The sequence below is a fragment of the Nyctereutes procyonoides genome, unplaced genomic scaffold (genome assembly GCF_905146905.1).
Source record: "Nyctereutes procyonoides isolate TBG_1078 unplaced genomic scaffold, NYPRO_anot_genome, whole genome shotgun sequence".
NCBI classification, from domain to species: Eukaryota; Metazoa; Chordata; class Mammalia; order Carnivora; family Canidae; genus Nyctereutes; species Nyctereutes procyonoides.
This window is the reverse complement of record NW_026575140.1, coordinates 61,109,755-61,133,939: the sequence shown is the minus strand read 5'-3', so window position 1 is coordinate 61,133,939 and position 24,185 is coordinate 61,109,755. Positions and strand designations below refer to the sequence as shown.

Sequence of the window (24,185 nt, the reverse complement as noted above, 5' to 3'; positions counted from 1 at the left end):
AGATCAACAAGGAAACAAAGGCTTTGAATGACACACTGAACCAGATGAACTTCACAGATATAGTATCTTTTGCTATCATATAAAATTCTAGGTAATGTGCTTAAGAACCCAGACTCCTGCCCCATCGTTCCTTTTCAACCCTTCCTCATAGCAAGATGGCATTTGCCATCTGCATTTGAGTGACCAGAAAGGAGTCAAGGGGAAGATAAAGATGTGCCAGGATCCTGGAATCACGACCTGAATCAAAGGCAGACACTCAACCACTGAGCCACCTAGGTGCCCCTCAATGTATTTTTATAGGTCTCAAATGATTTTGGTAATAAAGTTGGAAACAATTAAATTTCAATTGTGAATAAATAAATAAATAAAATACCCTGTGTTTAAAAAAAGAAAAAAAAAAGCATAGCATTCCATCCTAAAGCAACAGAATATACATTGTTCTCAGGTGCACATGGAACATTATCCGAAAGAGATTACATACTGGGTCACAGATCAGGTCTCAATTGGTACCAAAAGATTAGGATAATTTCCTGCATATTTTCAGACCACAGTGCTTTGAAATGGCAACTCAACTACAAGAGGAAATTTGGAAAGAACTCAAAAACATGGAGGCTAAAGAGCATCGCACTAAAGAATTAATGGGTCAACCAGGAAATTAAATAAGAATCTAAAAAATTCCTGGAAACAAATGAAAATGAAAACACTAAAAAAATTAAAAAATAATAAAAAAGAAAATGAAAACACTACTCTTAAGAACCTTTGGGATGCAGCACAGGTGGTCTGAAGAGGGAAATATACAGCAATAACAAGCCTTACAAGAAAGGTCTCAAAAACACAACATTATAACTAAATTAGGAGCTGAAGAAAGAACATAAAATAAAGCTGAAATTTAGCAGAAGAAGAGAATAAATATTAGAGCAGAAATCAACAAAATAGAAACCAAAAGAAAAGTATAACAGATCAACAAAACTAGGAGCTGGTTCTTTAAAAGAGTTAATAAGATCAATAAACCCCTGACCAGACTTATCAAAAAGAGAAGAGAAAGAACCCAAGTAAATAAAACCATGAACAAAAGAGGAGAGATCACAACCAACACCAAAGAAATATAACCAATTATAAGAACATATTATGAGCAACTATATGCCAACAAATTACACAATCTGGAAGTAATGGATGCATTTCTAGAAATGTATAAACTACCAAAACTGAAACAGGAAGAAACAGAAGACCTGAAAAGACCCATAACCAGCAAGGAATTGAAGCAGTCATCAAAAATCTCCCAACAAACAGAAGTCCAGGGCCAGATGGCTTCTCAGGGGAATTCTACCAAACATTTAAAGAATTAATACCTATTCTTCTAAAGCTGTTTCAAACAATAGAAATGGAAGGAAAACTTCCAAACTCGTTCTATGCAAAAACTCTCACCAAGATACTAGCCAACCGGATCCAACAGTACATTAAAGGGATTATTCACCACAACCAAGTAGGATTTATTTCTGGCTGTAAGGGTGGTTCAACACCCACAAATCAATGTGATATACCACATTAATAAAAGAAAGGACAAGAACTTCTCAATAAATGCAGACAAAGTACAGTATCATTTCTTTTTTTTTTATGATAGTCAGAGAGAGAGAGAGAGAGAGAGAGGCAGAGACACAGGCAGAGGGAGAAGCAGGCTCCATGCACCAAGAGCCCGACGTGGGATTCGATCCCGGGCCTCCAGGATTGCGCCCTGGCCCAAAGGCAGGCGCTAAACTGCTGCGCCACCCAGGGATCCCTCATTTCTTGATTAGAACTCTTCACAGTGTAGGGATAGAGGGAACATATCTCAATATCATAAAAGCCATATATGAATACCCCACAGCAACTATCATTCTCAATGGGGAAAAACTGAGAGCTATTCCCCTAAGGTCAAGAACACAAGAGGGATGTCCACTCTCACCACTGCTATTCAACATAGTACTAGAAGTCCTTGCCTCAGCAATCAGACAACAAAAAGAAATAAGTTATCCAAACTGGCAAAGAAGTCAAACTCTCAGTCTTTGCAGATGACATGATACTCTATGTGGAAAACCCAAAAGACTCCACCAAAAAAATTGCTAGAACTCATACAATGATTCAGCAAAGTAGGATATAAAGTCAATGCACAGAAATCAGTGGCATTTCTATACACTAACAATGAGACTGAAGAAAGAGAAATTAAGGAATCAATCCCATTTACAATTGCAGCCCAAACCATAAGATACCTAGGAATAAACCTAAACAAAGAGGTAAAGGATCTGTACTCTAAAGAGTAGGGAATGAAAGAAATTGAGGAAGACAGACGGAAAAACATTCCGTGCTCATTGTTAAAATGTCTATGTACAGTATGATTCAACAATTCTATATATTACTCAGTGCTCATCTAGATAATTGTACTCTTCATCCCCTTTATCCATTTCACTCATCCCCCCCCACCACTCCCCTTTAGCAACCACCATTTTGTTCTCTGTATTTAGAGACTTTTTGTGTGTCTCATTTTCCCTTTGCTTTTCCCTCATTTCCCTTTTGTTTCTTGAATTCCACACTTGAGTGAAATCATGGGGTATTTCTCTTTCTCTGACTTACTTCACTTAGGAGTATACCTGTTAGGTTCTTCTATGTTGTTGCCAATGGCACAATTTTATCCTTTTTATGACTAATATTCCATCACACACACACATGCCTTCTTTATCCATTCATCTGCAGATGAATTGCTTTTTTATACCATACACAAAAATAAAATGAAAATTGATTAAATACCTAAATGTGAGACCTGAAACCATAACAACTGTAGAATAAAACAAACAGTGATTTCTTTGATACTGGCAATAGAACACTTTTTTCTAGATATTAGCCCTCTCAGGCAAGGGAAACAAAAGCCAAATTAAACTATTGGGACTACACCAAAATAAAAAGCTTTTACACAGAAAAGGAAACAGTCAATGAAACTAAAAGGCTCCATTTGGAAATGATCTGATAAGGGACTAACATTCAAAATATATAAAGGACTTATATAGCTTAAAACCAAAAATATCAAACTGAGCAGAGGACCTGGATAGACGTATATCCAAAGAAGACATCCAGATGGCTAACAGACACATGAAAAGATGCTCAACATCACACATCATCAGGGAAATGCAAATCAAAGCCACATGAGATCCCACCTCACACCTGTCAGAATGGCTACAGTTAAAAACACAAGAAATAACAGTGTTGATGTGGGTATGGAGAAAAAGGAACCCTTGTGCACTATTGGGAATGTAAACTGGTGCAGCCACTGTGTACAATAGCATGAACGTTCTTCAAAAAATGAAAAACAGAATTAACATATGATCTAGTAATTCCACTACTGGGTATTTATCCAAAGAAAATGAGGGACGCCTGGGTGGCTCAGTGGTTGAGCGCCTGCCATTAGCCCAGGACATGATCCCGGTACCGGGATTGAGGGCCGCATCGGGCTCCTTTTGTGGAGCCTGCTTCTCCCTCTGCCTGTGTCTCTGCCTCTCTCTCTCCATGTCTCTCATGAATAAGTAAATAAAATCTTTTAAAAAAATGAAAACACAAATTTGAAAAGATATATGTACCCCTATGTTTATTGCAGCATTTACAGTAGCCAAGATAGGGAAGCAAATAAAGACAGATTTCCTTTTTCCTTTCCAGTCAGTAGGCTTTCTTTTCCTAAACATGTTGTGCTAGCTAGGACCTTCAGTGCAATGCTGAATGCATGTAGTGAGAGTGGACCTCATTGTCTTATTCCTGATCTTAGGGAGAAAGCATTCAGTCCTTTACTATTAGGTTAGCTACACCTTTTTCAGGATGCCATTTATCTGGTTGACAAGGTCCATTACTCTAATCCCAAATGGCTGAAAGGTTTTATCATGACTGGATGGTGACTTTGGTCTAATGCCCTTTCTGTATCTCCTGAGATAATCATATAGTATTTATTAGTTTATTAAAATGATAAATAACATTGTTTTTTAAATTCACCCTAACATATCCTTCGAAAAAAACCCACTTAGTCAGAATGTATTATCCATTTTTATATTTTGTTTAACTTAATTTCTTAATATCTTGTTAAGTTTTGGGTCTATGCTGAAAAAGAAAATTTATCTGTAGATTTCATTTATTATGACATCTTTGTTAGCTTTTACTATCAGGCAATGCTAATCTTGGTAAGTACAGGGAAATATTGCTGACTCTTCTATTTTCTGGAAGGGTTTACACAGAGTTAGTATTATTTCTTCCTTAAATATTTATTAGATTTTGGCAGTGAATTCTAGGAGCTTTCTTCCCCACAAAGGAAGGTTGGTAACAAATTCAAATTCTTTAATAGACAGTATAGGATATCTATTTCTTCTTGAATGAGCTTTAGTAGTTTGTATCTTTCAAGAAATTCACATATTTCATCTAAATTGTTGAATTTATGAGCATAAAGTTGTTATAAAATATCCTATTATACTTTTAATGTCTGTAGAAACTCTAGTGAGGTCCTTTGTCTTATTCCTAACACTGGTAACTTCTGACTTTTCTCTTTATTTCCTCATCTTTCTTTAGGATGATTTAAGTAAAGCTTATATTTTCATCTTATGTCCTATATTGCCTCATTATGTGTAACTCTGTGATATTATTTTATTTTTATGGGTTGCTTTAGGATTTATAGTACACACCTTTAACTTACTAGAGTCTACCTTCAAAAAACAATAAATGTTAAGTGATATTAATAAAACTCCAAATGATATTCACATATGGTATGAAAGTCTTACAACACTGTACTTCCACTTCTGCTTGCTAAATGAATAAAAAAGGACAGGGGAAGAAGAAACTCTGGAGTTAAAATCTCTGCTAGAAAGAAAAAGTGTATGTTCTCTTATGATGCACATGCACAGTATTAAGTGAGGGATACTGAGGGAGAATTCCAAGATACTAGAGTCTGGACATATGCAAGCCCCCTTGTTCTGACATAAATCAAGAGGAACTGATTTCCATTTGTAATCGTACCTAATAAAATTCTGATTTAAGTGAAGATAGAGCTGAGGAGGTGGGGTAGTGCCATCCTAGTATTTGATAAACATTTGGAGAGGAGTATATGGAGCTCAGAGTTCACAAAGGTGATAAGGGTCTCTTGTAACAAAGGCCACTAGGCAGCTGCATGATAGAATTAATCAGCTACTTAGTGATGGATGAAGGAAGTGGGAGGACGGACACTGATGTACGAAACACAGTACCGGGACTGCAGTACGGGCTCTGATGCTTTATAGGGTAGCACCTCCTTTCAGCTTTAGTTTTCTGATCTAAGTGATGGGGCATGATGAGAGTACAGCACAGGGGTGCTCTGAACTGGTAAAGTGTTACATAAAATATAAGCTAATATTTTATTCTAATGGAAATATGCAAATCACTCACCATTAAAAATCATTTAGATAAAATAGTTGATGACTTTTTAAAGCACTGTGTGCATGGAGGAAGATAAATTTTAAAAGAGGGAGCATTAAGAAAAGATGGGGGTTTCCCAAAGCATTTTATAAGAATAAGCATCTTTTCTTTTCCAAGATTTAAAGACCAATGATGGAGTTGGTCACAAATACTGACAAGTGGAGTGGGGAGGGCTGGAAGGTGATGTGGCATGTGCTTCTGCCAGTCTTTATGGGAATTCTGACTGCATTTCTAAAACCTTGGCCTGCATCAGAACCATCTTAAGGGACTGATAAAATGCAGGCTGCAGGGTAGCACAGAGTTTGATTCAGTCAGGGGTGGGGCCCAAGAATTCACACTACCAAGTTCTTGGGTGATATGGATGTTCCTGGTCTGGAGACCACACTGTGAGAACCACTGCTAAAAAGAAGACCATGCTAGAGAAAGGAGTGAAAGAAAAAAAACTGTCCAGCAAAGGAGAGCCTAATCCTTAGACATCTTGAAGCCATACAGTAAACTCTGTATGTATATATGTGCATATCTGAATAGGGCGTTGTTCAGCAAGAGAGATGAAATGATTTTGTATTGTATCTTTCCAATTTTTATCTTTTTAATTATAATTTAAACCCTATGTCCACAATAGCCAAACTGTGGAAGGAGCCTCAGGGTCCATCGAAAGATGAATGGATAAAGAAGATGTGCTCTATGTATACAATGGAGTATTACTCAGCCATTAGAAACGACAAATACCCACCATTTGCTTCAACGTGGATGGAACTGGAGGGTATTATGCTGAGTGAAATAAGTCAATCAGAGAAGGACAAACATTATATGGTCTCATTCATTTGGGGAATATAAAAAATAGTGAAAGGGAATAAAGGGGAAAGGAAAAAAAATAAGTGGGAAATATCAGAAAGGGAGACAGAATATGAAAGACTCCTAACTCTGGGAAACGAACTAGGGGTTGTGGAAGGGGAGGTGGGTGGGGGGTGGGGGTGACTGGGTGACGGGCACTGAGATGGGCACTTGACGGGATGAGCACTGGGTGTTATTCTGTATGTTGACAAATTGAACACCAATAAAAAATAAATTTATAAGAAAAAAAAAGAACGCAGCTAGTTGAAAAAAAAAAAAATAAAGCCTATGTCCAAATACGTAAAAGAAGAGTAACAATAATTAACAGTATTGTTCTCTTTAATAAATAACAGTAGCTTTTTACAAAAAAAAGTTTTAGATTACCAGAAACTACCAAAGAAATAAAAAAGTCGGGATCCCTGGGTGGTGCAGCAGTTTAGCGCCTGCCTTTGGCCCAGGGCGCAATCCTGGAGACCCGGGATCGAATCCCACGTCAGGCTCCCGGTGCATGGAACCTGCTTCTCCCTCTGCCTATGTCTCTGCCCCTCTCTCTCTCTCTCTCTCTCTCTCTATCATAAATAAATAAAAATTAAAAAAAAAAGAAATGAAAAAGTCATAATTCTCTCAAAGAAAATTTTTACTCCAGTCATGTCAGACACAGTAAAGAAAATGTCAAGTACTGAACTATTTCCTAAATTACATTAAATCCTATCACTTAATACAGAACTTGCCACATTCAAATGTAATAAAACATTAAATTTTTATCTTGAAATAAATGGGATAGTACTTGATTCACGATTTTTGGTAAAGCCATTGGAAAGAAAATGTCAGAAACTATTTTATGGATCTTGTCTCAGTGAAGGTCAGCCAGTCTCAGCTGAGTCTCACCAGAGACCCAGAAAACATCTCTAGAGACACTCTCGTGGTATGTTTTGCAAAACATGCTTTCATCCTTGGAAAGAATCTTAACCAATTTGTTCTCATGCAAATTATAGAAATACTTCAAAAATAGTGATATTTTAGAGGCTGTATTTCTCAATTCAAAGTGTAATATATCAAACTTAGTTTAATACATTAATAATGAGATTGTCTACATCTTAAATACACTGTTATTAAGAAATTGTCAGGCCCTGGTGCTATGCCAAATATAGAAACACTGGGCAGAACTTACTGAGTCAGGGGAAGAGAAAGAGGTAATCTTGAAAATTAAAAATCTATGACCTCTTTACAAAATGCCATCCCTTGATCTTACTCATGGAAAATGTTTCATATAATAAATCCCATTTAACTCTTTATCTTTCATTATGGTCTAATAAGCCACATTACAATACAATCATAAAAAATGATTTCTTTTTTTTCAAGCGTTTATGCCAAAGACCACCCAGATAGTTTATAGCAGAAACAAAACAAGAAGCTAGTTTTGCTGATTACCTTTCCTATTTTTCATTAACATCACATACAACCGTCTTGAACTACTCTATGCTATGCTCTAACTGCTCTTACTGTGATGAGTAAACAGTAACTCATATGATATCCCTACTTTTATAAACTAATTTTGTAGTTATCAAAAAGCCACTTTTTATATAATAAAGTTCTCCTACAGTAACAATAACAAAAGCAACTAACATTTAGAGGGCGCTTGCTTTGTAGCAAGCACTTTATCTATGATTTAATTTTCATATCAATCCCAAAAGAAAGAGGTTTACCTGGCCTGCCCAAGTCACACAGCTATTAGGTGGCAGATAGACCTATTTTGCAGGCTACATTCTTGGCCATTTTGCAATGTTACTTCTACATAAAAATATTCTTATTGCCTACAGCATTTAATCACAACACCTTCTCTTTCTTTAAAAACCTCAAAATATGATCTAAGCTTATATTTCTATATTTCATTGTATCCAAGTCCCAGTGAACTTACAGTCTCTACACGAGTCATGTTCTTCTAGCAAGTGTTATTCTCCTCCTAGACTTAATTCAACTGTAATTAAAAATAATACCATACATTTTGCCCTTAGACAGCAAGTAGCTGGGATTTTTTTTTTTTTTTAAAGGTTTTTTTTTTTTCAATTTTTATTTATTTATGATAGTCACAGAGAGAGAGAGAGAGAGAGGCAGAGACACAGGCAGAGGGAGAAGCAGGCTCCATGCACCGGGAGCCCGACGTGGGATTCGATCCCGGGTCTCCAGGATCGCGCCCCGGGCCAAAGGCAGGCGCCAAACCGCTGCGCCACCCAGGGATCCCAAGTAGCTGGGATTTTAAAGAAATATACTCTCATGAAAATTTATCTTTTGGTAAATTTAAATCATTTATATGTATTATGCAACCAGACCTGTCAAGGTTCCTGACTCTACAATTCCTCTGACTCTGTATAAGTGAGTTAACACCACCTGCGTTGGGATCCTCACAGTAGAATGAAGGTAACAGGAGCACTATCTTGTATTGTCAATGTGGTGTTTACATGAATTAATTAATATAAAGTTCTTCAGAGCTCTTACAATCCTTTCAAGATATCCTTGAAAAGCCAAGGAGCTTTCATGATAGACAATATATCTACTTTAAATTGAAAAGACCTTTAAATGCAATACACAATGCAAAGCTGAGATTCTCTTACAAGGTAAAGGAAAAAAGGAACATAAGATTGCCAGAGTATGCCTTTTTGTTTACGCAGAAAAGGCATGAATATTGTACTGCGAGTCTCTGCCCGCCCCCACCCCCCCCAGTCCATATGTTGAAACCCTAATCCACAATTTGATGATACTTGGGAGATGAGGCTTTGGGGAGGTAATAGGTCATAAGGGTGGAGCCCTCATTATGGGATTAATGCCCTCCTAAGAAGGGACAGGAGAGAGGTTGATTCCTCTCTCTCTGCTCTGTGCTATGTGAGGACACAGGAAAAACATGGCTATGCGCAAACCAGGAAATGGGCCTCATCAGACACCAGATCTACCAGCCATTTGATCTTGGACTTCCCAGTCTCCAGAACTATGAGAAATAAATGTTTACTGTCTAAGCCACTCAATGTGTGGTAATTTGTTATAGCAGCCTGAACTAAGAAATCTTTTTTAATGTAAGATAAGGAAGTTCCAGGAAAACTATCTTTTATGTTCAAACAGAGAAGACCTTAAGTTGACCATCAGAGCTTTTGTTTTGTTTTGTTTTTATATTGATAGTAAACAGTGCTGGGGGCAGGAGGAAAACAAAATTCTTTTCTTTCTAAATTCTTATAGAACCCTAGTGAAATTTTTTCCAGATGCAAAGTTCTGTAAGGTTTACAGTCTCCAAAAACTAAAGTAAATGTATGTCAGATACTCCCAGTTTTTACCAGTAGATCTGTAACACATGAATTTTACTGACATTTAAAATGGTTTAATTATTCAGCAAGAGACATATCGATTTCCTTTTCTTCTACTAAAAGTACTTTGATTTTTCACTAGGTAAGCATCCTTTCCTTACTTGGAGTACATGGCATTATAGATGGAGCTGAATCCATCTCTGACTGTTGGGATAGACATTCGGCTGAAGCCCTAGCCCTTTCATGCTTTGCAAATCCTGCCCAAAGAATGGTTAAAGGACTAGGCATCAAACATAGGCCAAATAGTTTGGATTAAAGCTAATCCTCAAATTTTTGCCTGAATTACCAGGAAAAAGGTGTTCTTTCTGTTGGACATAGAGCTCAGAGGATGACTCAGAACACTAGGATACCACCATGTACAGAGGACCTGCCCCAAAGTGACATCAACATGGAATCTGCACATATATATATATATACACACATACATACATACACACAATGTGACTAGATGGGTAGATAAATATCATCATGAGCTGGGGTCCTAATGACAATTTTAAGTTCTTGCATTAAGCTGACTTAAGGCTGGCTACCCTTGGATCCTCCCACTGTATCAGCCAATGAATTCTTATCTGGCTAAAGCTAGTTTAGCATGGGTTTTCCGTCACTATTAACTGTAAGACCTGACAACTGTATATACAGCAAAAGAGTCACTTAAGATAATGAAATAAAAACACGTATATTTCATCTCAGCTTACCTTTTGGTTTAATAAAGCACTGGCCAACTTCTGGACTTCGGAACTCAGTAAGGTAGTTCCTCTAATGACTTTGCTGAGAGCAGCAAGAGACTGGTGAATACTTTGTACTAAGCGAATGGCATTAAATTGTTCCAGAATGATGAATGACAATATTGGAGATCCTTGTCGATCATTAGGAGGAGACACCTTCTGATGAATCAGGTTGGAATTCTGGAAGAATAAGTCATATCATACTTACTGAAAAGCAGCACAATCACTGACACAAACACATTTCCAAAGTTAAAATTCCTTGCCCACTCCATTTTGAAATACTGCTGCTCCAGAAGGGCCAAGCTTATTGCATCTGTAAATAAGAGACCCCTCTGGGTGGCACGGGGGTGGGGGCTGAGAGAGGGAAGCCACACTGGAAAGTGGTGGTCACTACAGCAGAAGTGGAAAGAACGGCAGTCTGTAAACCAATGCAAGGAGAGCAGAACAGCTACGCTAGGCAGGAAAAGAGAAGAAATCGTGGCTTCAAAATAAAGTGTGAATAGTTATTTAATTCAGCCTGAAAATTCCCTGTCTGTAAATAATGGAAGCATACTATAGATCTTATACTCAGGATCATTGAATATTCTATCTTAGTGCATATTTCTACATCTATACTTTAACAGAGATTCTGACACATGGATTTCTAGGATTTTCCAAATTAGAATTCAAGGAATGGGAGTTGTTTCTAAAGAGTTTATATGGTTTAAGAGAAAAAAATTTACCCTCAATAATATTATAGAAGTGTCAAAATACAATCAAGAGATAAATATGGGAAGTCCTTTTCTCCTACCTACTATCTGTTATCCTAATTTTCTTTATATACTCTACTTAAAATCCTAGTTAAGGATTCTTTCTCTTTGCTTTAATGGTTGTCACATTCATATATTCCATGAGAGCACAGTCTTGTTCATCTGTTTAGCATGATAAATAATAACATGATGATCTAGCATGGATACTGCTATTAAATATCACCATTAAGTAACTTTTATTGGCTTAAGATGTGATATCAACAATCCTCCCATCACCTTCACCTGTAGATTCCATCCCAAGAGACCACTGCTTTTGCTCATCCATGAGAAGCAACTCCTCATCCGTTCAAATCTGATCACGAGGGATCCCTGGGTGGCGCAACGGTTTGGCGCCTGCCTTTGGCCCAGGGCTCGATCCTGGAGACCCGGGATCGAATCCCACGTCAGGCTTCCGGTGCATGAAGTCTGCTTCTCCCTCTGCCTGTGTCTCTGCCTCTCTCTCTCTCTCTCTCTCTCTCTCTCTCTCTCTCTATCATAAATTAAAAAAAAAAAAAACTTAAAAAAAATCTGATCACAAGATTGCAGCCCATCAGCCCCGTCCCCAGGCTCCACTTACTTCTGATTCTAGTTCTCTTGCTGCTTCCACCCTATCTGTGGCAACTTCCTCCCCTAACATGTTGAATTCCTTCAAAATAATCTATGTGGTCTGGAATCAACATCATCCCAAATTCCTACCATGTTGATATTTTGATTCATTCTCATGAATCACACCGTTCTTAATGGCATCTAGAATGTTGAATCCTTTCAATTTACTTTGCCGAGATCCATCAAAGAAACCACTATCTAGGGTAGCTATAGTTGTACAAAATGAATTTCTTACTTGAAAGTCAGAATGACTCCTCAATTCATGGGCTGCAGAATGGGTGTTGTGTTAGCTGCCACAGAACAATGCTAATCTGGTTGGTCATCTCCATTAGAGCCCTTGGGTGACTGGATGAGTTGTCAGGGAGCAGTAATACTTTGAAAGAAATCCTTTTTCTGAGCAGTTGGTCTCAACAGGGGACTACTCAATAAACCATGTGTCAACAGTTGTGCTCTTATCTGGGCTTTGTTGCCCCGTTTCTAGAGCACATGCAGAGTATGGAGCATCCTGTGTAGAGGCCCTGACAATTTTCAGAGTCGTCAACGAGCACTGAAAGTCACCAGCTACATTAACAAAACAGACACATTCGGCTGACAGACTTTCTACCACTCCTCTTGGATCCATAGTCTAAGAAAACAGTTCTCTGTACTAAACTTTTTAAAAGGTTGACTTAGGAAAGCATCAAAAATGCTTAAAATTCAAACAGAGGTCAAGTAGGGACTACGGTTTAGAGATGTGCAGTGTAAAATGTAAAGTGAATTTCAGACAATGAGAAAAGAATGTAAAATAGCACATTAATAATGCTTTACATTGATTGCATGTTGAAATGCTTATGTTTTGGATATATAAGGTGACATAAAATATATTATTAAAGTGAATTTCACTTGTATCCACTTATTTAAATGTGGCTGCTAGAACATTTAAGATGACATCTATGGTTCCTATCTGGTTTCACATCATATTCCCATCACACGGTCCTGCTCTGGAGACTTATCACATAAAATGCTGTATGTTCAGCAATAAGAACAAAAGCACAGAAAAAAAAATATATAGTACAGTCTTAAAAGTGATTAATAAAAGATGAAAAGGCATTGTGAAGGAAAAAAAGAAAGCAAAATGTACTACATCAGCTGTGGTAAATTAATCAGTGGGAAAAGTATAACATCGTAGGAAATAGCAAAGTATACTGTAGTATAGATTATATACTATAGTCATAGTCCACTTCCTCAAGGTCTTCACAAACACTTCATAAATATTCATGTCAAGTAACTAATTATAAAAATAAATGCAGCTATTGTACACAACCTAAAAATGAAAAAAAATTATAGCAACAGCAATATTAGTTATAATATTAAGACAAAAAACTTGAATAACATTTTAAAATTATATATACATATGTAAGCTAAAAATCACCATGAATAATTATAACATACGTGCAGCATGATTTTTGGTGAAACTACCAAGGGATTATATAGTTTTATCTTTAGTCAGATGATTAATACAAGAAAAGCCTTTTCTAATGACTAAATACAAATGAGTAAATTGTGTTCCTTTGAAGGATGGCTTTGACATTTTAAAGTTCATCTTGTCGTTAAAAAGCTAAGTGTATTCAGAGAAAATCATTAAGTGATTGTGGAACTGCTGGGGGAAAAGGTTATGGATACTATTAAGCAAGGAGTATCTTTTGATCACAAAAAACTACCCTAATTTGGTATAATGTAGGTGTGAATCCAGGATTTCTGTGTTTTAACTGAAATGATTTTCAAGTGGGATACTGTTTCAGACTTAAGTAAGACAGATGACATATAGAAGTGTTGTTTTGTTTTTAATAATTAGAGATTTCAGAAAATGTTTTTTTCTGAGAGAATTTTTGTCATGAGAAGAAATTCTGAAATTCTAGCATTGATTAGGCCAGAGTTGCAAGCTTTTCCGTAAAGATCCAGAAAGGAAGTATGCCAGGCTTTGTCACAATTACTCAACCACACTGCTGTAGCACAGAATTGGCTGCAGACAGTCTACAAATAGGCCATGCAGCTGGGTTTCAATAAAACTATTTCTAGAAAATGAGGGCAGGTCACATGTGTCCCTTAGGTCGTAGCTGGCCAAGCTCTCAGGGACACTCTCATTATTCAATGTGTTACAGAGATTCATGTACTGGTCCTTTCCAGATCTGCAATGCAATGAAATTAGTAAGATTATGGTCTCTGTGTATATTTGCACATGGCTTATAAAACAGTGATCAACAACCAGACAGGATTTTCCCCTCCTGGTCATATGATCATGTCTTTGTTCGAGATGTTTTTTCTGTGATAAGGAAGATATTAAAAGACTCAACATACAATCATTTTAAAAAACAAAAAAGGAAATGAAAAACAGAAAGAAAGGTAGGTGTTAGTGAAGGGAATATAAGGGAAGGGAGAAGAAGTGTGTGGGAAATATCAGAAAGGGAGACAGAACATAAAGACTCCTAACTCTGGGAAACGAACTAGGGGTGGTGTAAGGGGAGGAGGGTGCGTGGGGGTGAGTGGGTGACGGGCACTGAGGGGGGCACTTGACGGGATGAGCACTGGGTGTTCTTCTGTATGTTGGCAAATTGAACACCAATAAAAAATAAATTTATTATAAAAAAAGACTCAACATACAATCATTTTAAAAACAAAAAAGGAAACGAGAAACAGAAGAAGGTAGGTGTTCTATATGGATTACAGAAAAGGGGGTAGTATCTTCATTTCCATGGGGTAGAAATTTTACTTTTGCCCTCCAGGAACTCTTCATTCTTCTTTAGATAATCATTTCTTACTATCTCTTTGGGGGCAGAAAGAGCCTCTCCTAAGTCTTAGTCCATATGGTTCTATAAGAGTTTACTCAACTCCATTGGAGAAACTAGTATGTGATTTAAAGCTTCACTAATATGAGCACTCCATTCTCCCAAGCACAGTGACTGGTTCAGGGACAAGCACACCGCCAACCAGACAGAACCCAAGCCAGTGAGAATTCTGATGGGTCTTCTGATAAAGAGGCAACTGTTTTCACCAGACTTGAACCTAAGACATCCTGAGGTGGAGAATAGGTGTAGCCATTCTGTGATGATGGGAGAGATAGCTCTTTTATAGTTTATATATGTTACGTTCTACCATAGATAGATGATAGATAGATGTATTCCTAATCAGAATGGTGAAAAGTTTGACATATCTGCATTAAATTATGTCTCTCCAGAAGTGGATTTCTGACGAGAGAAGAAGAAAGCAACAAAAAAGGCAATAGTACTATCCATTTAGTAAGTTCAAAGGGGAGAACAATCTATAAAATTCTTGGTATCCCACAAACCAGCAATTGCACCACTAGGTATTTATCCCAAAGATACAGATGTAATGAAACAAAGGGGCACCTGTGCCCCAGTGTTCAATGTCCACAGTAGCCAAACAAAGGGGCACCTGTCCCCCAGTAGCAATGTCCACAGTAGCCAAACTGCGGAAGGAGCCATGATGTCCATGGACAGATAAATGGATAAAGAAGATGTAGTGTATATATACAATGGAATATTACTCAGCCATCAGAAAGGATGAATACTTACTACTTACGTTGATGTGGGTGGTACTGGAAGGTATTATGCTGAGTGAAACAGGTCAATCAGAGAAAGAAAATTGTATGATTTTATTCATGTGGAATTTAGAGACAAAACAGAGGAACACAGAGGAAGGAAAGGAAAAATAAACAAGATGAATAAGAGAAGGAGACAAACCATGAGAGATACTTAATCATAGAAAACAAACTGACAGGGGGGAGGGGCAAAATGGCGGAAGAGCAGGGTCCCCAAATCGCCTGTCCCCACCAAATTACCTAGATAACCTTCAAACCATCCTGAAAATCTACGAATTCGGCCTGAGATGTAAAGAGAGACCAGCTGGAACGCTACAGTGAGAAGAGTTCGCGCTTCTATCAAGGTAGGAAGACGGGGAAAAAGAAATAAAGGAACAAAAGGCCTCCGAGGGGGAGGGGCCCCGCGAGGAGCCGGGCTGAGGCCGGGGCGAGTGTCCCCAGGACAGGAGAGCCCCGTCCCGGAGGAGCAGGAGCTGCACCAACCTTCCCGGGCGGGCGGAAAGGGGCTCGCAGGGAGTGGAGCAGGACCCAGGAGGGCGGGGATGCCCTCGGGCTCCCGGGGACACTAACAGACACCTGCGCCCCGGGAGAGTGCTCCGAGCTCCCTAAGGGCTGCAGCGCGCACGGCGGGACCGACCGGAGCAGCTCGGAGGGGCTCGGGCGGCGGCTCCGCGGAGGGGGCTGCGGGGCGGGAGCGCGAATCCAACAGCGCAGGCCCCGGAGCACAGGGCGCCGGGACACAGCCCAGGATCCGGCCTCCCCCGGGACAGGCAGAGGCCGGGAGGGCCCAGGACAGCGAGGACGCTCCTGCCCCGAGCTGAGCAGATCAGCGGCCCCGCCCCGGAGCCTCCAGGCCCTGCGGACGGAGAACCGAGAGCCCCGAGCCCCGTAGTTCCTGCGGAGGCTGAATCCAGGCTTCCAGAGTTGCCATAGCAACTGCTGCTGTTCCTCCTGGGGCCCCACGGGGTAAACAACCCCCGCTGAGCCCGGCAGCAGGCAGGGGCAGAGCAGCTCCCCCAAGTGCTAACACCTGAAAATCAGCACAGCAGGCCCCTCCCCCAGAAGACCAGCTGGACGGACCAGTGATACTCCCCCGTGTTCCAATACAACTTGTTTTTGGCCACTCTGCACTGAGCAAAATGACTAGAAGGAAAACCTCACCTCAAAAGAAAGAATCAGAAACAGCCCTCTCTCCCACAGAGTTACAAAATCTGGATTACACTTCAATGTCAGAAAGCCAATTCAGAAGCACTATTCTACAGCTACTGGTGGCTCTAGAAAAAAGCATTAAGGACTCACGAGACTTCATGACTGCAGAATTTAGATCCAATCAGGCAGAAATTAAAAATCAATTGAATGAGATGCAATCCAAACTAGAAGTCCTAACGACGAGGGTTAACGAGGTGGAAGAACGAGTGAGTGACATAGAAGACAAGTTAATGGCAAAGAGGGAAACTGAGGAAAAAAGAGACAATCAATTAAGGGACCATGAAGACAGATTAAGGCAAATAAATGACAGTCTAAGGAAGAAAAACCTACGTTTAATTGGGGTTCCCGAGGGCGCCGAAAGGGACAGAGGGCCAGAATATGTATTTGAACAAATCCTAGCTGAAAACTTTCCCAATCTGGGAAGGGAAACAGGCATTCAGATCCAGGAAATAGAGAGATCCCCCCCTAAAATCAATAAAAACCGTTCAACACCTCGACATCTAATAGTGAAGCTTGCAAATTCCAAAGATAAAGAGAAGATCCTTAAAGCAGCAAGAGACAAGAAGTCCCTGACTTTCATGGGGAGGAATATTAGGGTAACAGCAGACCTCTCCACAGAGACCTGGCAGGCCAGAAAGGGCTGGCAGGATATATTCAGGGTCCTAAATGAGAAGAACATGCAACCAAGAATACTTTATCCAGCAAGGCTCTCATTCAAAATGGAAGGAGAGATAAAGAGCTTCCAAGACAGGCAGGAACTGAAAGAATATGTGACCTCCAAACCAGCTCTGCAAGAAATTTTAAGGGGGACTCTTAAAACTCCCCTTTAAGAAGAAGTTCAGTGGAACAATCCACAAAAACAAGGACTAAATAGATATCATGATGACACTAAACTCATATCTGTCAATAGTAACTCTGAACGTGAATGGGCTTAATGACCCCATCAAAAGGCGCAGGGTTTCAGACTGGATAAAAAAACAGGACCCATCTATTTGCTGTCTACAAGAGACTCATTTTAGACAGAAGGACACCTACAACCTGAAAATAAAAGGTTGGAGAACCATTTACCATTCAAATGGTTCTCAAAATATACCCTAAAAACTATAGAACACTTCTGAAAGAAATTGAGGAAGACACAAAGAGATGGAAAAATATTCCATGCTCATGGATTGGCAGAATTAATATTGTGAAAATGTCAATGTTACCCAGGGCAATTTACACGTATAATGCAATCCCTATCAAAATACCATGGACTTTCTTCAGAGACTTAGAACAAATTATTTTAAGATTTGTGTGGAATCAGAAAAGACCCCAAACAGCCAGGGGAATTTTAAAAAAGAAAACCATATCTGGGGGCATCACAATGCCAGATTTCAGGTTGTACTACAAAGCTGTGGTCATCAAGACAGTGTGGTACTGGCACAAAAACAGACATATAGATCAATGGAACAGAACAGAGAACCCAGAAGTGGACCCTGAACTTTATGCTCAACTAATATACGATAAAGGAGGAAAGACGATCCACTGGAAGAAAGACAGTCTCTTCAATAAATGGTGCTGGGAAAATTGGACATCCACATGCAGAAGAATGAAACTGGACCACTCTCTTGCACCATACACAAAGATAAACTCAAAATAGATGAAAGATCTAAATGTGAGACAAGATTCCATCAAAATCCCAGAGGAGAACTCAGGCAACACCCTTTTTGAACTTGGCCACAGTAACCGGAGAAGGACAAACAGTGTATGTTCTCATTCATTTGGGGAATATGAATAATAGCGAAAGGGAATATAAGGGAAGGGAGAAGAAATGTGTGAGAAATATCAGAAAGGGAGACAGAACATAAAGACTTCTAACTCTGGGAAATGAACTAGGGGTGGTGGAGGGGGAGGAGGGTGGGGGGTGGGGGTGAATGGGTGACGGGCACTGAGGGGTACACTTGACGGGATGAGCACTGGGTGTTATTCTGTATGTTGGTAAATTGAACACCAATAAAAATTAATTTATATAAAAAAAAAAAAGAACAGAGAACCCAGAAGTGGACCCTGAACTTTATGGTCAACTAATATACGATAAAGGAGGAAAGACGATCCACTGGAAGAAAGACAGTCTCTTCAATAAATGGTGCTGGGAAAACTGGACATCCACATGCAGAAGAATGAAACTGGACCACTCTCTTGCACCATACACAAAGATAAACTCAAAATAGATGAAAGATCTAAATGTGAGACAAGATTCCATCAAAATCCCAGAGGAGAACTCAGGCAACACCCTTTTTGAACTTGGCCACAGTAACCGGAGAAGGACAAACAGTGTATGTTCTCATTCATTTGGGGAATATGAATAATAGTGAAAGGGAATATAAGGGAAGGGAGAAGAAATGTGTGGGAAATATCAGAAAGGGAGACAGGACATAAAAACTCCTAACTCTGGGAAATGAACTAGGGGTGGTGGAGGGGGAGGAGGGCGGGGGGTGGGGGTGAATGGGTGACGGGCACTGAGGGGTACACTTGACGGGATGAGCACTGGGTGTTATTCTGTATGTTGGTAAATTGAACACCAATAAAAATTAATTTATAAAAAAAATTTGATGAACCATTAACCAGATTCATCAAAAGAAAAAAAAGGAAAGAAAAAAAAAGGATGCAAATAAACAAATTCAGATATGAAAAAGGAGAACTGACATCATGGAAATACAAAGGATTATAAAAGAGTATGATGAAACATTATATGCTAACAAATTGGACAACCCATAAGAAATAGGTAAAGTCCTAGACACATATAACCTCCAAAACTGAAACAGGAAGGTATAGAAAATTTGAACCAACGAATTACCAATAGAGAATTGAATCAGTAATCAAAAACTGCCAGAAAAAAAATCTAGGACAAAGTGGCTTTGCATGCAAAGGGTACCAAACATTTAAAGAAGAGTTAATACCTATTCTTTTTAAACTTTTTCTTTTTAAACTATTCCAAAAAAAAAGAGAAGAGGAAGGAAAAAGCATTTGACAAAGTACAATATCAATTCATGATATTGTAGATTTGGAAGGAAAATATCTCAACATAATAACGGTCTTACATTAAAAAAAATTGCACAGCTGAGGCACCTGGGTGGCTCAGACAGTTAAGCATCTGACTCTTGATTTCGGCTCAGGTCATGATCTCCAGGATCTGAAATTGAGCACTGTGTAGGGCTCAATGCTTTGTGGGGAGTCTACTTGAGGTTTTCTCTCTCTTTCTCTGTCCCTCTTCTCCACCCCATTCACAATCTCTCTCAAATAAAAATAAATACATCTTTTTAAAAAATGCACAGCTAACATCATACTAAATGGTGAAAAACTTAAGGGATTTTTTGCTAAGTTCTAGAATAGGACAAGGATGTCCACTCTCACCACTTTTATTCAACCTAGTACTGAAGTTCTGGCCTCAGCAATTAGATAAGGAAAATAAATAAAAGACATCCAAGTTGGTAAGGAAAAATAAACTTTCACTGTTTGCTGAAGACATGATACTATATATAGTAACCCAAAGGACTCTGTCCAAAAAAAAAAAAAAAGAGTGATAAATGAATTCAGCAAAGTTGCAGTGCCACTTACAATGGCACTGAGAATAATAAAATACCTAGAAATAAACTTAGCCAAGGAGGTGAAGGACCTCTACTCTGAAAACTTTATGAAACACTGATGAAAGAAATCAAAGATGACACAGACAAAAGGAAATGCATTCTGTGCTCATGGAATGATTGAACAAATATTGTTAAAATGTCCATACCACCCAAAGCGACAGATTAGAGGTCTGTGTTTAGTCTTGGAGATTTTTCTGTGTCTGTCTGTCTGTCTGTCTCTCTCTCTCTCTCTCTCTCTCTCTCTCACACACACACACACACCCCTAAGAACTTGAAATTACCTTTCAAAGTGCCTGAGATTGTGCATCAATCCTGTCTTTGAAATGGAAAGTAATCCTTATATTCAATCCAAAAAGATACTGAGGAATGTTTCACTTGTATGACTTTTTTCCCAACCCACTCATCTGACACCACCTAGGACAACTCTACCTGTCCAGTTGTCCCCAGGGCCATGACTACCTTTTATACAAAAGGAAGTTCAAATGCACCTAGTACCTACAAAAATCAAATACTCCTCTCTCCTAAGATGTGAGTTCTGGCCAACGATTCTCAGTTATATCATCCTGCATTCAAGTTCACTTTACAAAGCTTAAGTAGTTTGTTCTTACCTATTTCTTCTAAAGATTATGATAAAACCAGCTTATGATTCATAAAAGCTGCAAATTAACCCAAAGTGCATGAGCACTATTTCCTTCTTTCTTTAGTTTCAACCAATGTGAATATAGCTCAAAGCCTAAATCCAAATATAATAAAAGTTTTTAAAATTTATAAAATAGAATTTCTTTCTACAAATCAAATCTTCTGAAGGAGAGAGAGAGGATATAATTTTCCTGTACAATAAAGGACTGTGGCACTGGATCCATTTAGCTTATCACAACCCCCTCCTTCACTCTATTAAAAAAGGGTAAAGACTGAAAACCAACAGTCCGGATCTGAACAATGAACTAGATTCACACCTTTTTCTAGATTCAATTTGATCAACAAATGAATTTTTGTTCTCTATCTGATATAAAACTTACAGTATACTCTTGTGAGCTCCTAACTTGTTCAGCTTCACATGAATAAAAAGCTAAAATTTCTGGGTTTTACATAAGATATTTTGGAATGTCCAGTAACCTATTACTAATTTAACTAAAAAGCAAAAGGTCCATTCGTACCCTCAGCTCATCAATCTAAAAGATTCTGCAAATAATTTTTAAAAAGAGAGAGGGACATCAGTAATTCCTTTGTTAAAAATCATGGATCACCCCTGCCCTGGGCAGCAGGAGGGGTCCCATGTGGAGGCTCCGGGCAGGAGTGATGTCTTCACTGTACCTGAAATGAAACACACTGTCACTGCCCACAGCCCTGCAGATGGCATCATGAACTCCACCCCACTGCTCCAGTGAAGAGGGGTACCCCTCCCCCCGACCACCATCAGCTCGTCCACTGTACGGTGACAGTCCTATCAGGGACAACACGGTGAGGTGGATCAGGACTATGCTGTCGAGGCTCCGTCCACGAAACTGACAAGGAAGTACAACCCACAGAAGAGAAACAGAACACGGGGTCTGAACCTAAACAGGTTGACTACCTGCTGAAACAGACAAAGGCACTGGAATCTTGTAATACTCAAAATGCCCAGAGCCCAGTCCAGAATTATTCATTCTGCAAGAACCAGAACCTATTATTCTTTTGAATAAAAGAAGATAGCAGATCCCAACACCAGCATGGCAGTGGAGGCTGGAATTACTGAGCAAGTGTGTAAGTCAGTGACCATACACGAGCCCCTGAGCATCCAGAACGCTGGTGCAGCAAACAGAGATCACAGATTAAGTATTTCCCTTGGACTTTTAAGGAAACCATCAAAATGAAATTCTTTCCCCACCTCCCAGGTCCTTTATTTGTTGGTGGGTCCCTTCTGTTTATTTAGCCCTTTTGCTCAGATCTAAGTCTCAAATTCTTGGAAGCTACTCCAGTTATCACAATCCTGACTCTAAGGTTCTTTGCAGGCACTGTCACTACAGAAAGGTAAGTAAGGCAAGTGAACTCATCGTCCCCTCCCCTCAGCCGCGTCCTTTCCTGCACCCTCTGCCACCACTGTATCTGAAGCGGCCGGCACTCATGTGCTTCTACTGAGGAGGCTGTCCTGCTCACCTTTCTGGCTGAAGCATCCTCTCAGAATCATCTGGAAGTCTCTTGGCTCCATAAAAAAAACCACGTCCACTGTCACAGTAAGCTTAACTGGCCTTCACCATCTTTTTAAATAAGCCCCCACAAACACAAAAGAGCAGACAATGCACACTGAACCAGCCATGCTGATATGTCTGCATAGCTGACATTATTAGTAAGGAGACAGTTCCTATATTCCAATCCCTTTATTTGCTAGAAATTTCCAGATCTCCATTCTCTGGTTTCCACATGATGCTCAGCAAGTAGGCTCCAGAGCAGAACACATGACTCCATGTCTACCATGGTCCTCACTTTCCATGGCCGGGCTGTGGCCCCACAGGTGCCTAATTTACATTAATCTGAGGCTGGAAGTTGCACACACTTTGGGTGACTTTTCAAAACTCCTTGAAATGAGTGAACAGTTATTTTCCTGTTTGACTCACAATTCCTTTCATCCAGTTTTTCTTTTTCTACTTATGTCTAACAGGAAAATTATAATATGCTAGCTGTACACAGATGAAGTCCTAATCTATTAATATGTCCCTTAAAGGAATTCAAGTTTCACAAAGAACGACTCATCATACTTCTTAGATCAGAGTGAGAGACCTATGGGGTAAGCTTTTAACTTAAATCTTAACCCAAACCCGTTATAGGTATTTTAGAATTCCTGGATTCTGGAGGTTTTGAAACTGATAAATGTTCTTTCACAGCTAAAATACTAATACCAGTAGACTACCCTCTCCAGGTCATTCATAAACACACTAGATCAACAGATTTTGTCTTAAGCTAATAGTTGTAATTTTTTTTTTTAAAAAAAAAGGTATCAAGAAGAGAAACTGAATGTGGAAAAAATCTACTTGAAAATAATTAAAATATGCTTACATATTTACTTCTATTTACTTCTATGTTGTTATGAAAAAGAGGTTTGAAGACATTTCTGAGAACTACAGTGATACTACGGCAACCAGTGCAAAATAACTCAAGATATGAATAAAGCTAAAACTGGACCAAGTGTCAGTACACTTACATGAAATGCCTATTACATCAGGTAGAGAGTAGATAAAGATGAAATTAAGAACAAGGATATCTGGCAACTTTCTAGCAGCCTATTTAGTTGAATAAGCAGAGTCCAAATAACCAAGGATCTGAAAGCTGGAACACAGTTGTTTGCGGGCCGCATCCGTACTTTCAGGAGTGGGTAGAACAGTTCGATGTCCCTGGTGGGCTAGTAATTTAAAAGAAACACAAATACCAAATAATCCTACAACTGCTGAAGCGACGGTGCTCCACATAGCCAGCAGCAAGAATAGAATAGCCAGCACTAAGCCTCGGGATAGCTTCACAATAAGAGAAGGAGGAATATAAAGTTATTCTAAACCTCTGAAAAAAGTTTTAAATACACTTAAGGGATGGTAAGTTTCTGTATTCTTCACAGACTCCTTGTCTAGCAAAAAACATAGAAAGAAACTTATACTTTGTGCTTTCAGGACTTTGCTGAATTAACATTACCCCCTACACTAGACCCTTCCTGCTAGCCTATAAACACTGCTGCACCCTTACTGACCTAACCGCCTCATTCCTCACTGTCCCATGTAGCAACTTCTAGAAAGAACTGCCTCTCCATACCTCCCATCTCCTCATTCCACCTTGACTTTTTTCCTGTCAAGGTCATGGTCACCAATGACTTAGATTCTGAGACTCCAATGACCAACTCTGTCCTCACCTTCTTCACCCCACACCAGCAGTTGCCCACAGTCAACAATTCTGTCCCTGATGAAAGACGCCCTCCTCAAGGTTTATGTGGTGCTACAGCCTTGTGTGCTGTTGCCTGCTTGGGTTTT

At 39.2% G+C, this 24,185-nt stretch overlaps 1 protein-coding gene across 2 annotated transcripts in view; it reads right to left on the bottom strand.

The window, feature by feature from the left end:
* DYNC2H1 (dynein cytoplasmic 2 heavy chain 1) overlaps nucleotides 1–24,185 on the bottom strand; it is a 341,276-nt gene that overhangs the window by 80,567 nt on the left and 236,524 nt on the right. For both annotated transcript variants that reach the window (XM_055305872.1, XM_055305873.1), the window contains one exon: nucleotides 10,337–10,546. In XM_055305872.1, coding sequence (XP_055161847.1) covers nucleotides 10,337–10,546 — 210 coding nt within the window. The remainder of the gene's footprint in view (nucleotides 1–10,336; nucleotides 10,547–24,185) is intronic.